The sequence below is a fragment of the Falco rusticolus genome, chromosome 7 (assembly GCF_015220075.1).
Source record: "Falco rusticolus isolate bFalRus1 chromosome 7, bFalRus1.pri, whole genome shotgun sequence".
Classification (NCBI taxonomy): domain Eukaryota; kingdom Metazoa; phylum Chordata; class Aves; order Falconiformes; family Falconidae; genus Falco; species Falco rusticolus.
In genome coordinates this window covers 18,820,137-18,835,908 of record NC_051193.1, presented here as the reverse complement: position 1 = coordinate 18,835,908, position 15,772 = coordinate 18,820,137, and the positions used below count along the sequence as shown (strand labels likewise).

Genomic DNA, 15,772 nt, shown 5'->3' with positions numbered 1-15,772 from the left:
GCTGCTGGATATTTCGTCTGGGAAAAAAGATCAGTGGATTAGGAGTCAAGGTCATCTTTATCCAGGGTTGTGAGTAGTCCATTTTCCATAGTACTCTGCTTGGACTTTCTCTTTCTTGAGTGCAAATATAAGCAAGTAATTTCACTGACCAGTGGTGTAGGTCTTGGTGTTCGGATATTTTCAAGGTCTGCAGTGGACAGAGGACATCAGTTTACTCCCAACTGTTTAATCAACGGACCATGAGTATTTCTAGATTTAATATCATTCTGTGTCTTCTTATCAAATGCTGGAGGCATCCACTGATCTTTTGACCTAAACTGAAACTTCGTCTTCAGGTTTTCTGAAAGATGGCATGAAAGGAAAACCTGTATAAAATTATAGTCCAACAGAAACCTATGCTGAGAATTTTAGGTTGTATTTTAACTTTATCAAGGTTTTTGCTTAGTGAAGAATTAATGGCTGGCATAAGCTGACGCTGCAATTTGTTTTTTAGGGGTGAATGTGGACTGAGAGAATATTCTGAAGTTAAAACTGTGACAATAAAGATCCCTCAGAAGAACTCCTAAAATGACAAAGGACCACATTGTGCAGAAGAGCACATGATGCCACCCTCTCTATTCCTTATGGAGACCAGCACTCAGGAACAAAAAGTGTTACACAATATATATATAAGAAATTAAGTTGCAACATATATACCGGGCACATAACTACGTACATAATGCAAACCAGCTCTGCATGTTTTCATAACACTCGCCTGAGAATCATTACATCTTTAAAAAACAAATTATAACAAGAGATAAAATTGTTATCGGACATGATTTAATAACGGTTCTAGTATAAAACTGTTAAATGCAAATGCATGCACACACACATTTATCTCTTCTTTAAATAAACAAAGTAAGTCTTACTGCTTTCAGGTTGCCTTCTCAAACAGACCTGCCTTGTACTGATACTCTAGTTTCAATCAGGGCTTTGCAAGACAGATTTAATCCATAATGCTAGCAATGAACAACATAAACAAGTACCATTGATGTTCTTAAAAAGTAAACAGACTGAACAGTAACGAGTCAAAAGCTGGTATACTGGCAACTTTCCAATTAGCATGCTCCCATAAAGAGGTCAAACTGGGGAGGGAATCAAACCATTACATGGCAATGGAATCCAAGCACTTCTCTGTGGGATTTGGCTGTCATGACCCACAGCGATTTGTTTTTCAAAGCGTATTTTCATAATTACTTTATGCCTTGCTAAAGCAAAAATCCTCCCTCACTTACAGGAACTTGAAAGGTTTTACCTGCCTGCCAAAAAGCATGGCCAGACAGGGTGCGAGGGTGTTAAGGAGAACAGGAACAGATCCCAAGGCTTCACAGAGTATCTCAGCTTTCACTGCTTGTCTAGTTCTGTTGTTGTTGTTGTTACTGTTGTTGTTTTCACCTTTCAAGTATATGCACACAGACTCCCATTTATTTTTCTGCTATTAAACTGCCTGTGATTACACTGGGAATTATTTAAGTACTTGTTACAGCAGGAGGAACCCAGCAAAAGCCCACCTGACAAGAAGTAAGCTTGACTTTCTTTTCTTGCTAAACGATGGCTTGCCATCCTCAGCACGCTTGTAAGCCTCAGGTGACCTTACTGGCTGGTACTGGCTTTTCAATTATGTCTGTTCTTTGTTTTTGACCCAGGACAAAAATATGAGCAAGTTCTTTTAGAGTGAGGTGTTTAAAACCTGTCACATTATTACCTGCTGCCTACAGAATCTCTTCCAACTTGTAACTAACAAACTAAACACCATCTCTTTCTTCTTTCCAGCTGCAGAGCTCATCGATTCCCCAGACTTCTTTTAAAGAGGTTTCATTTTATGTTTTAACTTAGAATTAAGAAAATTTATTTTAAAAGTACAGTAAATCATCTATGCTGCGTAGCTACATTATCTGGGGTATAAGGACAGAATTACGGCCTCAGGTGTAACAGTTTTCCTAGCTGCAGAGTCTATACTATGAACTGTTGAAAACTCCAGACCTGATCAGCAAATCATTTCTGCATGTTCTTAACTTCCTTTACTCTCTGAGGAATTCCTCTTAGATTTGAAGTTGTGTGTGTCCTTAAACATACTGCTGGATCAGGACAAGAGTATCCAGCACTTTGTGGTGTGGTGGCCCTCAATATTTTGTATTTCTAACTCATGTCAAACGTGTGTTTTTAAAGCAATATGTATACATGATGTTATTCAGAAATGACGTACATTCACAAACATGGAGATGAATCAAAATATTCCTGAGTTGTTAACTGCAAATGCCATATACTTCTACTGTAGCATATGTCAGAGTGAAGAAAAACAAAATACAGCAAATAAGAGATAAATTATCTTTTAAACTGCAATATAAATGTGAAAAGGGAGATTTTACTTCTTTTCTCCTATTTACTTAAAAAAAGAAACTTCCTGTGCTAACAGCATTTACACCATGTACTCTTTTGTATTCTTTTTGTGTATTTTGTATGTCTGTGCTTTATTCCCAGTACATTCAGGTAAATAATATAGAGTTGCCATTTTTTTCAACCCTGTCATTGCAACTCCATTTGATGTACATGGATTTGTGAAATCCTTTTTTAAATGTACCATCTGCATGGATCCAACAAAACATTTTTCCAGTCCCTGCAGCTTTTTGTTACAGTTTTTAATCATGTATATAGTTATATGTTATTAAAAAAGTAAAAGGATATTTTCTATGAAGTTTTTTCCATTAAAAAGGTTTAGAGAAAGACTTTAGACTGTGAGACTCCTTTATTGTTGACAGAGCTATAAAAATATTTAAAAAAATATTTTCTTAGCAAAAGATCTGCTCTCACAGTAGCTTTATTTTCATTTGCAAAAGTGAATGAAGTAAAAGGCCAATTACATTTTCTGGAATATTATTGCAGCTGTATGAAAAACACTTGTGAATTGCAGATCTAGGTCATAGCCAAAGTTCATGCTCACCCTCATGGTCGTAAAGTTTAGCTATTGGGGAAGGTCTGAAATCATCAGAACCAGTGGGGCACCCTCGCAAACTGCTGCATCACAGCTTGAGTTTTGGATAGTGTTTTAAAAAATCATGATGCCTTTTCTTTCTCGAGTAGATGAGTCACAGGGATGATTAAATTAACACTCAGATCTTTTATGGAGTGATATTCTACTTGTCTTTAATTTCAAAATGCTAAAACAGGGGGAAAAGGACAAGGAATGTCATTTGACAGCCAGTAATATTCACATGGCCAGGTACTAGACAACTCTCCCTCAAGCAATCCCTTTATTCCAGGGTTACTTTCATTGCCAGGAATGGCATTCCTCATTTGAAATGGTGCCTATTTAGAGAAAGTAACTACTCAGTTAATAAGGCCAAGCTACCTCACTGCATGGCAAGCAACGGTCATACCTCAGTGTCACAGAATAATACTGTTGGTTTAATGAACACTCTGTAGGCAATCACAACAGATAAAGTAACTCGACTAAAACAGATGGGATAAAAGAGAATAAAACTTACTAACGGGAGACTGAAATTGCAGTTTTCAAAAAGGAGCACTTCTCCTGAAAGTCTGGGATATCAGGAATACATTAAGCAGAGTTTAATTTATATTTAACTAGTGTCAAGACAACACTGTCATGGGGCTGTGAGTGGACAATTAGCACTTCCCATATTCCCCATCCCTCTGACCTGTTTGCAACCTGTTTCACCACTCCAAGCAGTCACATAGGCACAAGTAATGGAGTGCTTTTCTGAAAGCAAAATGAAGGAAGGAAGGTTGGTCTGGAACCCACTGAAAACAAGGAGTGTTGTCATCTAATGAAATGAGAAAACTTCAGTCCACAGTAAATAAGCACTCAGAGGAGCCTCAGCCAGTGAAAGTAAATGTATCAATAAACGTGTACACAGGTGTAGTAAAGGGAGAGTCTGGAAATAACTGTGCATTTCTTCTGGGAATACGATGTGAAGAACGGCAAAAAATTTCAGTTCTGTGGCCTTCAGACAAACTGATGGGTATTGATACTACTTGAATAGCATTCATGCATTTATTGGTGTCCTGTTACAGAGAACGCTCTTTCTCTTCCACCCCACAGAGGCCAGGACAAAAAGCTTGCCTTGCCTATGCAGAGGGACTGTGTTACAGTGCCCTCTTATTTCACAGTTCTGTCCTAGAAAAAAGAGAACCCATAGTAACACCTGAATTCAGAGCACCAATGTAGCTAGAGCAGAAATCAAAGTCAAGCAATACACTGTACTGTTTACTCATGACCCTCTGCATGGTCACACCTAGAGCTCCAGAGAGCTACATTTACAACCCACCTTACATTTGCATCTATACATCTCCGTTTACTGCATGCTAAGTCCATCAACACAGGAAGTTATTTTTCTCATAACAACTTCATACCACAGTGACTGATATTCACAGTGGTGTATCTATCAGGAAGCAGGAAAAACCTCTGTGGCTATTAGATGCCATCAGCATTCCCAACCCATTCAAACAGACTCCTCTCAGCACATTAGACTACAGCTGCATAAAACACATCTTTCCTCCTCATCCTCATTAAGCACAGTTGATTAATTCTTTCTGTATCTTCATTGTATCTTCTGTGTCCATTGACAGAATACAGGTATCAGGGAACTATATGTGGCTCTTCCAGAAAGCTTGGGAACTCCTGAAGCAAAGCAGGGGACTTTAGCATGCAGTTGGGCCATTTATAAAGGGTAGTTAGGCTGATGTGAGAGTAGTGGTAGAATTTCATGTGACTGAAGTACAGCTAGAATATGCTACTACTAGGGCTTGGGGTCCCACTTTCCTCTTCCACAAAACACAAAACATGGAGTGCTGGGATGCTGGTTTCAATAAGCACTTGCCTAATTTTTCTCAGAGGACCAGAACTGACACACTGGAATTCAAGGTTAATACAAGCAACAGATTATTACAGCTGGCTGCAGTGCAAGTTCAGTCATTTTAGCGGTGAAGAGCAGGTTAAGCTGTCTGTGTAGCCACAGCTGCTACACCAGAGTAGTGCTCTGCGCCAAATGCCTGGTTATCTAAGATTGGGGCCTAGAAGCTACACATACACATATGACTGAGAATCTGTCCCAAAGGCAGTAAATAGAGGCACAAGGGTGATTTGCCTCTTGGAACAACTGGGGTAAGTCACCAGAGCTGTTGCAACATGTCCCTAATCACCATAGCTTACTGCTAGAGGGGGGAGAAAAAGCATCTCTACGTGCCCCTCGTTCATATGAATGGTTAATTCTAAAACAGTTCAGCCAGATGAGTTTAAATCCTGAATCCTCACCAAAAGCTGACCTCATCCCCCTAGCACAGGTAGTTTAGAACCCAGTTGCATCGTGAAGACCACACCTATTTTTTTCTGATATTAACAAATGTAGATCCACGCAAGCCACTACTGAAAAGAGGGAATGCACCCACAGTCCACTGCTTCCCTATGGTTAGCATTTGCGCTGTTACTTCTCATGGGTTCACAGGATGAGCTGCATCAAACAGCAGAGGCTGTCCTGTACGGTGCACAGGACATTAATTTTTGGCTGTGCCTGCAGTGCCAGGAAGCACTTCAAGGAACGTTATTTCACCTGATTTCAGGTAACATTTATAAACAAACACATTATGGAGGGCCCTCGCCATCAGCTGTAATGCCCTGAAGTGACCAATGCCTAGGAAGGCTGGGACATCTGCTGGGACAATTTGCCTTAAGGATCAATGAAGTTTGCATTACTGATATGTTCCCTAGTGCGTTACTGTAAGCATTCCTTGTACTGGCATTTAATCCTGGTATTTAACATCAAATCCTGCAAGTCCAGGCTGGTTTTGAGGTGGTTTTATCTGCTTGGAGTTCCTTGACAAGACCTGCTAAATAAACCTGAATTGTGCAACCACAATAGCAATAGACTGTAAGAAAAGCTCCAGCTGCAGAGGTTGCCAAGGAGGCTGTGCACACAGCAGGCTGAAGTGACCCAAAAGGGTGCTTGTGAAATGTTTGTGCTGCTGGCAGGCAGCACATTGCCAGGACAGATCACACATCATGCATTTGCACATCAAATGAAGCTGCACTGGTCTGAGAGCATGGGAAAGGCCTGTCTTGAACGGCATGTGTCCTACTTCCTAAACATGTATATTTTACACTTTACACTTGGTTATTGGCCAGATTGAAAGTACCGCAAGTTCCCCAAAGCTTGTCGTTTTGCCTTTGAAGTAGAACTGTTTGGATAATGTTTCCTTTGGCAATTTATCTATGTAACAAAGCAGGAACTTAGCTGCATTGGCCTCTCAACAATCCACCACTAGCTTTGCTGAAGTATTCATGCATTTGTGTATATGCACTCACACAATTTGATAATTTTTCATGACCTTGCTTAGCCCTTCTCCTTCTCCCTTATGGTTCCTCATGATGAGGTTGGTGTAACTTGTGCTAATATTAACTCGCTTCATTTTGGGGTTTTCCCCTGTACTTTGTACGCCTGGCTGAGATCCCATTTCCTACAGCAGCTTAATTAGCAAGACATTTGTGTGCAGCTCACTCCTGCTGCCAAACAAAAAGAAAATGTGTTTGCACTGCTTCCCCTGGCTAAAGGGCTCTAGCGCATGGTCCACTGGTTTTCTCAGACTCTCTTGGGACCACAAGACGGGACATAGAGCGGGATCTCTTGTGAAATTTCTGCTGTTTCTTGCTTTCTATTGGTCCAAAACCTCTCCCACAGTCTTTGGCACTTGCCATCCAATGTCAAAGCACAGTTAGTGACTGGCAAGAGACATCTCCCTTCAGTTGTTAATTTTGAAGTTCACAAACACTCATGTTTCTGAGAATGATGCTGAATGAAAAGGTACTTCTCGCTCCCACCAAGAAACTGCAGATTAAGGATGACAGCTAAAGCATTCCCCTTGCATCTGATGGTCCTGCCACTAGTCATAACTTCCAGCTCATTCATTCACCATGAGAGTGTAGCTCTTACTCAGAGCTGGCTAGAGAGATGCCCTATACCCAGGCTGTACAGCTATGGCAACTAAGTAGACAGCCTTTATTCAAATCAAACATTCCAAAAAGTCCAGAAAACCCACCAAATACTCTTCAGCCTTATTCTTCCAGCATCACATGCATATCCTCTTTTAAATACAACCTGGCTGTGAAATTAAGAAAAACACATTGTCTCCAAAGAAATGGGCATTCATAAAGCTACCAAAGCATGGTTCCTGAGCAGCCTGGAGCTCTTGAGAAGTACAAGAAAAGGTCCTACACTACAGTGTTGCATTGCGTCTGAACTGCCTTGTCACAGGGGCTGACACATCCAATACAGGGGAAAAGACAAGTCTAGTGATGCTGCTGAGAACACTATGCCCCCTCTGTCCTGGCATGAAACTGAACTGGAGCAATGGACTCTTCTCTGAGAATCTATCCCATGTTTCTCCCGAGTGCATACTGCACACCTTAAGCCACAGGAAGCCATTGCTAGAGGGTTCCTGGGGACTGGTAAGCTGGCCAGGCCTCTGATCACATCAATACATACAGAACCACCTAATCCCATAAATGAAACTGCAGCAAACCACAGAGCAACTCCTGCTTTGTCTCTGCTGCAGCTCTGCCTCCCCAGCAGTCTTCCCCTTGCAGCATTTGTCCCCCAAGGACAAACACAATTTGCCAGACATTTATGGGAAAAAATGCCCAGGAAATGCCACTGGTACAACAGGCTTTTACATGAGTCTGCTTAGGGAATACAGAACATTTGACCCTTTCCACAATTCCCATTTGATTCCCCTTTGTGAATCTCTCTGATGCCACCATTTCAGATTGCTTTAGTGTGGAAAATGACAGTAGACTCCAGCTGCCTAATGCCTTTCAAAAAGGCTCAGAAAGATGCTTACATCTCCTGCATCTACAGTGACTTTATAGCCAAGGCTCTGGGACAAATGTTTTAAGTTAATTTCATAATCCATTACAACAGACATAAAAATATGATGACAAAATCACCGCAAATACTGTTTCTCAGTGTTTCAAATCACCTTGCAGCTCTTTCCTATGAAAATGCCAAACTAGTTTTCTTCCCCGTAGTGAACTGCGCATGTATTATAGAAAGGATGGTGCAAAGTTCTGCTAAAAGACAGGGCTGCTAGTTGATTTCTATTTTAAAGACACACAGAACATCCTGAGGTCTTTCTCAGGGTTTTGGCAAAGAGGCTCTTTTAACTAACTGTGTTCTTAGGTAGAACAGCAACAAATGGCTCAATGATTTGTTTTTCCAGTGTCCTCTCTGGGAAGACTAATTACCAACTAGCCTTCTAGCATGCAGTTTCAAACATTTGGGGCCCCATTCTTTCTCAGGCAAAATTCATGCCATGGGCTGCAGAATCTGTCTGGGTGGGGGCATTTTGCTGAAAGTTGCTAAAAGCTTTAGGATTATGAGTTGGCCAAGAGATTTCATGATGCTTCTAGAATTTTGAAAAACTAAGCAGGAAAAAACCCATGCTTTCCTCTGTACTACTGTTTGTCTCTTTGCATTAGTAACATAATCACCAAACCAAAGTCACTGCAAACACTGTTCACAGCTGTTTTGTACGCAAAGCTCAGAAGAGCGAAGGTAGATTCCATGAAGTAGTTGTGAAAGCTGTGCTCAGCAGCAAGAACCACATTGCACAGAGTAGTGCAGCATGCTGAACCACCAGCAGATGCTGCCTGATGAAAGAAACAAACTGATGGGCTTCTTCCAGTTTGTCTTCTTTTTATACAAGATTTCAGGACAATCAACTTATCATCTCATTATTCTCCTAAAGGACTTCTTTCTCCCTTCTTAATTCCTACTCCTGTTTGGAGTAAATGGTGCCTTGCTAAAGGTTCTGGCTGAGGTAAAGCACTGAATGTTTAACCTCATTCACTGTGCATATAGTCTCTGCTGGTATTTTCCAGCTTTGCCATTAAACACAGGGCCGGCAGGCAGTAGCTTATTAGACTGCGTTCCTGGGTGATCTAGTCTGCAGAAACAAGGCACCAAACATAACTGACAAATTTCCAGACTGAGTCACAGCAGCCAGTGTTCAGTAAGTTATTATCAGTCTCACCTGCACCAGACTATCTTAATTAACCAGTCCAACATGCCTTTTTTCCAATTATAGATATCAATGTTTATAGCAAATAATTCTGTAATCTATTTTTAACAGGAAAAAAAGCAGCAGCAGAGGTACTATATGTTCAGGACTCATTGGTCAAACATGTTTATAACCTTTAAAATAAGAAATAAACAATCACAAAGACTTGCTAGGTTTCTATCCATATTCGAGTCTTTCCCTGCTTTGAATGTTATTAAAGCTCTAGAACACATGCCTGCTCGCTTTAGCTTGAGTCACCAACCATCTTCCATTGCAATCACAGGCAAATTAGTACCTGAGCAAGTGCAGATGCTGCTGAGCAGAGAGCAAAATTGATAAACCAGGATGAAATTTATTGAAAGGAAGGGGTAGTGCAAGTGGGTGGCTTAAATGGACTTTCACTTTCTCTTTCCCCCACAGTCCTTAGCACAACTCTTACAGCCTCATGCCTCACTCCCAGCCAAGCACTCATCACATCTCTGGCACAGCTCCTTTTCTAGAGCCTTCTGCAACCATCCTTTAAGTGACATTATTTTAGAAATCTAAATGGAAAGGTTCCTCTGGGTATAAGAATTCAATCTACATAAACCTCATACAATATTCAGAATTTCCAGAATCCATACAGAATCCAGAACCATGAATTTGCTTCAGCTGCTTATTTATGTCAGGGGTGTTCAAGAAGTTCAGATCTGGAAAGATACTTGTCCTCTCTTCATGAGACTGCAGATACGGGCACTTCCTATAGAATATATTTACAACCCAAATAGGTTTTGGATGGCCTACAAACCAAAGTTACTAGAACTGAGGGAGTTACAGTTACAAGGTAAGCATCCATTTTGAAACTGTTCTAATAAAACCAAGTTATTTCAGCTGCAATGGCCTGCAGGGACAACAATATTTGCTTTCTTTTGTATCATCTTTGTCAACCCTCCTTCACGGCACAAAAAAAGAAAAAGGTGTTAATTGATGACCTGATTATCTGAATGTAGTTGATCAAAACCACAGCCCCACTGTCCTTTACAAACATCATAGACTTGAACTAGGTCTCAGAGGTTTTTAAAAGTAAAATGAAAAGTCAGGAAAAAAGAAAATTATTATTATTACCATTTTACAGACAAGGAGATGATTGAAAGAAACAAATGCAGCAACCCATCCCAAGATTACAGAGGAAAATCTTCTGCAAAGACTAGGACCAAGCACAAATCTGGCTCCCAGCACAATGCCCTACTTGGTACTGGCTTTTTGGTGAGCCATGTTTCTTGCATATAAACATTGTGGTTATACTATTGTAAAGGAAAAATTAATACATGCAAACACATACACAGCTAACTGATGAGACTCTTACAGAGGAATGCAGTTTGTCTAAAGATCTGTAGGAGTAGCACTTAAATACTTCTCACTTCTGACAAACTGAGCTGCAGAAAGCCCTTGAAATTCTTTGGAATTAATGAACTTTTAAGACCTTAAGAGGGGTCTGATTCTTCTTGCTACAAATAGCCACACTAGCCATTCATTTCTACATATTTAGACTCAGCGCAGGATCTCTCAGCTAATAAATAATACCATCAACTTTCACCAGGGCTTGACTGTAGACAAATGAGCTTTTCAGCACTTTTATCAGTTTACTGTCGTTCTAGTGTGTTGTTTCCTATTTCTCCACAGCCAAGTGGCAAGCTCCATACTTAGATAAGCCTGTAAGTTATTTATCTATTTGTTTATTTTTATACATACACACACATTCAGGCTGCAGGTTTTTATTTGGATGCATACAGTTCAATCCCTTGAATTCCCTTTCTCTCCCCATTCCTGCATTTGCTCCCCACAACAGGAGGTGAGCTTGCAGAGGACCTAAGCACTGTTCATCCCTGATGAGTTCACTGGGTGTTCAGCACCTCTGAAAGCCTAGGCTATATAGGTATTTAGGTACCTGCAAGGCTTTAACTCAAGGAAACAATTAAACACCAGATTATGGCTGGCTGTGCTTAACATCAGTTTGTAGTTGCCTGACTGAAAACCTTTGAAAAGTTAAGTCTAGAGATGGACCACTACGTGAGATTTGTAGCAGAGGTCCAGCCAGCACAAGCAGTGGCATGCAGGTTAGATGTCTAGGCTGACAGATGAACTGTTCTCTAAACTCTGTTGACTAGATCTCATAAGACAGCAATAGGTGATTATACCCACAGAGCAGGTGTTAGCACCTCCAACATAGACATAATCAATTTAGGGTGAGATTCATCTTGCTCAGGTTCCTAATTTCAGAATCTTATTTGAAAACTACATCATTACCTAGATTAATTCAAATTATATCCCATGCTTCATTTTTTTGAACTCAAAACTATTGATGACTTGATGGAAAAGTTACAGAATTATGTATGCAACATGCTAAGTTACCCTCAGGGAACTCTGATTAGAGACGCTTTTACTAACTGTTGTTAAATCCTGAGGATTCAAAACACCAAGGTGCCAATATTCAACTGCACTGTAACACAGGTGCAACAATGCCTGGAGAATGTCAAAACCATTTCAAAAAACACCTAAAAATGCATGGTTTTAAGTAAAAGAAAGCTATAATTTTAGAAAAACATATATAGAGAGAAAACACTTAAGCAGAAACAGTAGAAGTTTAAGTTCTTGATAATCATCATCCTAAATGCCAATGATTTTGTAAACTGATCAGACAAATAACGATATATTTTTTCCTAAACTCTTGGCACTTACTCTTTTAGTTCCTTATTCACCTAGTACTTATATAGTGCGATTTATGCGAGCCTGTATGTTATTTTTCTCTGCTCTTTTACTATTAGTCTCAGTACTCTCTTGGTTTTTTGCTAATACTGAACAAACTGCATGTAGTTACACTAGTTGCTTGCTTTTAGCTCCTGGTATTTTCTTTTCACGCTGCAATTACAGTTCAATACCCTCCTAGAAGGTACCAGGTACTACAGACCATTCAGCTCCCTTCACAGCCACAATAATATGCTCAAGCCAGTGCAAACAAGTGATGCAATACAAGCTGTGTTCTTCCCAAGGGTGGAGAGCATCCCCCAGCCAGACTCTAAACTTGTTTCTTCCCAAGGAGAACAACTTGCAAGGTCACTTTTGAACCCTTGCTTCCCATGGGGTGGCCACAGTCCACCCAGCAGAGCTAAGCGAAAAGAAAATTAACCTCTGAACTGTCTTTGCTCATATACAGAGTACATGACCCAGCAAACAGCAATACATAACACTAATAAATTGCAGCTTTACTTGCAAGCATTGAAAGATTCTCCTAAATAATTTGAAATGGTACATGACTAGTACTGAATTCTTGTGATTTTATTTGGAAGCTTAAATTAGATGGTAGCATAAGAACATATAAAAGTCTTGTATATTTTCCAAATGCATACGCCTCAATTATTGTCTTAATGTTTCTATATGTGTTACTGGTGATTCCCATCAAAATCTACCATTTAGAAAACAGTTCAGCTAGAAGAAAAAACACACCACCTAAAGAGATTATAATTTCCATAATTCTTGCTTTTTAAAGCACTATGGAAATAGAGAACACTAGAATATATTAATTAGTGTAATAAAGGATTCGACAGGATTAGTACTACAACAATTCCTTAGTTGTTAATCAGGTTTCTTCATATAACCACCATTGTTTAATCACCTACTATCTACATTTGTTATTCTGATGTAAATACATAGCCTTTTTTTTTTCATTATGATTCTCTTCTTTAAGCAGCTAAGATATGTATCTCCCAGTTGGCCCCTAATGGGATTTGGACTTTTAGCAGTTTTTCAAAATAGTGAGGATTTAATAATAGATTACACAAATAAAAGTCAATCCATATTTCAAATATATAACTGGACACAAGCAGAAAAGCATTTAAAAGAAGACATGCAATTTAGATTCATTAAGAAATAGTGCAAGTTTTTGCAAAATGCTGAACATCTCTGAACTTCATCAAGGTTTAATATCCAAGTACACCTTTTTTCCTGTTCATTCCCCTGCTTTATTACCATTCTGAATCTCTTTCATAGTTCAGTGCACCAGATAATTTTTTCTTGTCATGACTGTCTCAAGTCCATCTGACTCTGGTTAGACATCTTTTCTTGTAGCAGCCCAACCCATTCTCCACACCAAAAAATGGTGATAAGCAACAAGACTTCTTAAAGGCCAGACCAATGTTGTTGCTGCTCCTTTCAGACATTACTTGCTCATAACAGAACAAAATGCTTTAATACCAGCCTTTTGCAATTAAATCAAGATTCTTATCTAACAGTCTAAAGAACCTCAAAAACCTTATCACCTTTTGCCTTAAATGAGTACACACAAATGTAAGAAAAGAATTCCAAACCAGAATACATCACTGCACATAGAAATAGACATGAGAATACACACACAACAGATGCTAGTTATTCTGTACTACCGGAAAGTTCTCAGACTGTACAGGGTCTGGAATAGTCTGCAGGGAGTCTTTTATACCACCTACAAAACATCATGGCTGTGAGATTTTCAAGCATCTTTCAAGCAGATAAACAGCTTCTGCAGTGTTATAAAGGGGGGCTTGGGGCAACTTGGAATGGATTGGACTGAAAGTGTGCAGCTACTATACACAATAAAAATAACAAGTTTTCTTGCACAGTGTAATATAACCTACTTAAAATTTAGTCTTAATGCCCATGACATTCCACAGCATCTACAGGAACTACGAACCAAAGATCAGACTTTCCAGTAGGTGACATCTGTTGTCCCAGTGATGTGTCCCACAACAAATAAGGGCATAACACTAACAAAAACATCTGACATTGGTAAAGAAAAGCAAACAAAAAAAAACCCCAACAACAACAACAAAAAAATACAGGAGGGAGAGAAGACGAGAAAAGACATCAATTTTTTTTGAACAGGGCAGAACAAATGCTTGACTGAAAAGCTTCAGGTCCAGCTGGGATAAGGCCAAGACTAATTTAACCTTTGGTCAAATGGTTGGGAGTTAGCTAGTTTCCTTTTTCCTCTTACATCACTCCCAGAGATTTCGACAAAAATAATATGGCCCCGATTACATGACATTACAGGCTCTCATAATGCACTGGGGAGGATAGTGTTGAAACCCCTTGGAGACAAATTAATCCCAGCAAAGCAACAGCTGTAAGATTGCTATAAACAGGGAAAACAACTACAATGTTTGCATCATATATTTTACGATTTTAATATAACTTATTAAGGGAATTAGATTATTGGATTTTTTTAACAGGTCTGAGAGTGTTGTACCATCATGAAAATATCAGTTGTCAGGTTGAATGTCATTGTTATTAAGACATTTAACCACTCAAAACATTCTTCTAAAAAGCTAAAGCAGACCCAGGTAAAAGATGATTTGTCTGGCTTTCAGAAAACGTATGCAGGCAGAGAGCACATGATCTACAGGGTTTTTTTAAATATGCTGGAACAGATCACTACTTCTGTCACCGTCTGCCTCGTACAGTCCCTGTGACTGATCAGGTGTCAAGCACCTGCTCAGCCTGCCTGCCCTGCTGACTCCAAGCCCCGGTGCCCTGGTACACCGTTCCAGGAACCGCTGCTGGGAGCCCCCTGGGGGTCTATCGCAGAAAGCTCCTTCAGCATTTGCACTTGGACAAAACAAGAATAGTAGAAGAAAACACAACTCTCCTGTCCCCTGCTTTCCAGTTACTCTATATACATACCCCTTTTTTAGTACTTTTACCAAGGCTGATGTGGTATCAAACACATGCTGTTCTCCTGTGCTATAAAACCACTCTGGCTGTAGCCCACACGCTTGTTTTGGAAAAAGACAAGCTCACCTGAAGGCAAATTCCAGTTTAAGCCCCCTCCCTGTAACCGCTCCAGTGCCCAACCCACACACCCCTCCCCGGTTTCAGGGGCCCATGCCCACGTACTGCCAACGGGCAAGTTCAGCCACCTGCACCTAGCCTCGCAGAGGCCCACGTGGGCCATGGCAGGGCCACTCCCCAAGGCCAGACGTGTTCCAGGCCCACTAACAGGCCTCTGGAGAGCAGCAAAGTGGCCTTTCACTTGGGCCACATTGCAAAGGATGGGGTTAACCCTCACCACATTCCTCACCCACCCAGAGTGCTGCACTAAACTCTATGCACGAGCCCCACACACCAGGCAGAGATGACGCTTCCAGCACAGGAAGGATGCAGGACAGGTGAAGGGCAGGTTTACCCCCGCCAGTTCTGGACACAGCCCAGGATAAAGAGAAGTGTTGCAAGGCCACCCTGGCTGGGAGCTGTCCCCAGCCACGATGGTGGCCCTGGCTGCCACAGCACTCTGCAGAGCCCAGCTGAGCCAGGCCGACTCCTTCCCTGCAGCTGCGCACAGGGAGCAGCCTGTGGAGGAGAGGGGAGCGGGCAAGCCCTGCCTCATGGCACTGTCAGGCCGGCGGCCAGGCCCCTGCAGCCCCCCACTGCAGGGAGGGGATCTTGTGGAACTTTGGGGGAGCTCCAGCTGGGGCGTCACCAGGCACTCTCCATTGCTGCCAGGGCCACAAGCGGGAAGCTGTGGCTGTGGTCTGGCACTGCGTGTTAGCCAGCCATGGCCTCATCATCAACCACACCAAGAGCCACTTGCCCACCCTTGCACACCCGCCATGGGCAGCAGAAATCCCTGCCATAGCCCTGGTCTCCTAGCGTGGCC

The 15,772-nt window shown here is 41.1% G+C and overlaps 1 protein-coding gene across 2 annotated transcripts in view; it reads left to right on the top strand.

Moving 5' to 3' along the window:
• The window catches only part of ALDH1A2 (aldehyde dehydrogenase 1 family member A2), an 81,892-nt gene extending 79,171 nt beyond the window's left edge, over positions 1-2,721 (top strand). For both annotated transcript variants that reach the window (XM_037393488.1, XM_037393490.1), the window contains one exon: positions 494-2,721. In XM_037393488.1, the coding sequence (XP_037249385.1) occupies positions 494-566 (73 nt within the window). In that variant the 3' untranslated portion in view covers positions 567-2,721. The remainder of the gene's footprint in view (positions 1-493) is intronic.
• The last annotated feature ends 13,051 nt before the right edge of the window (positions 2,722-15,772 follow it).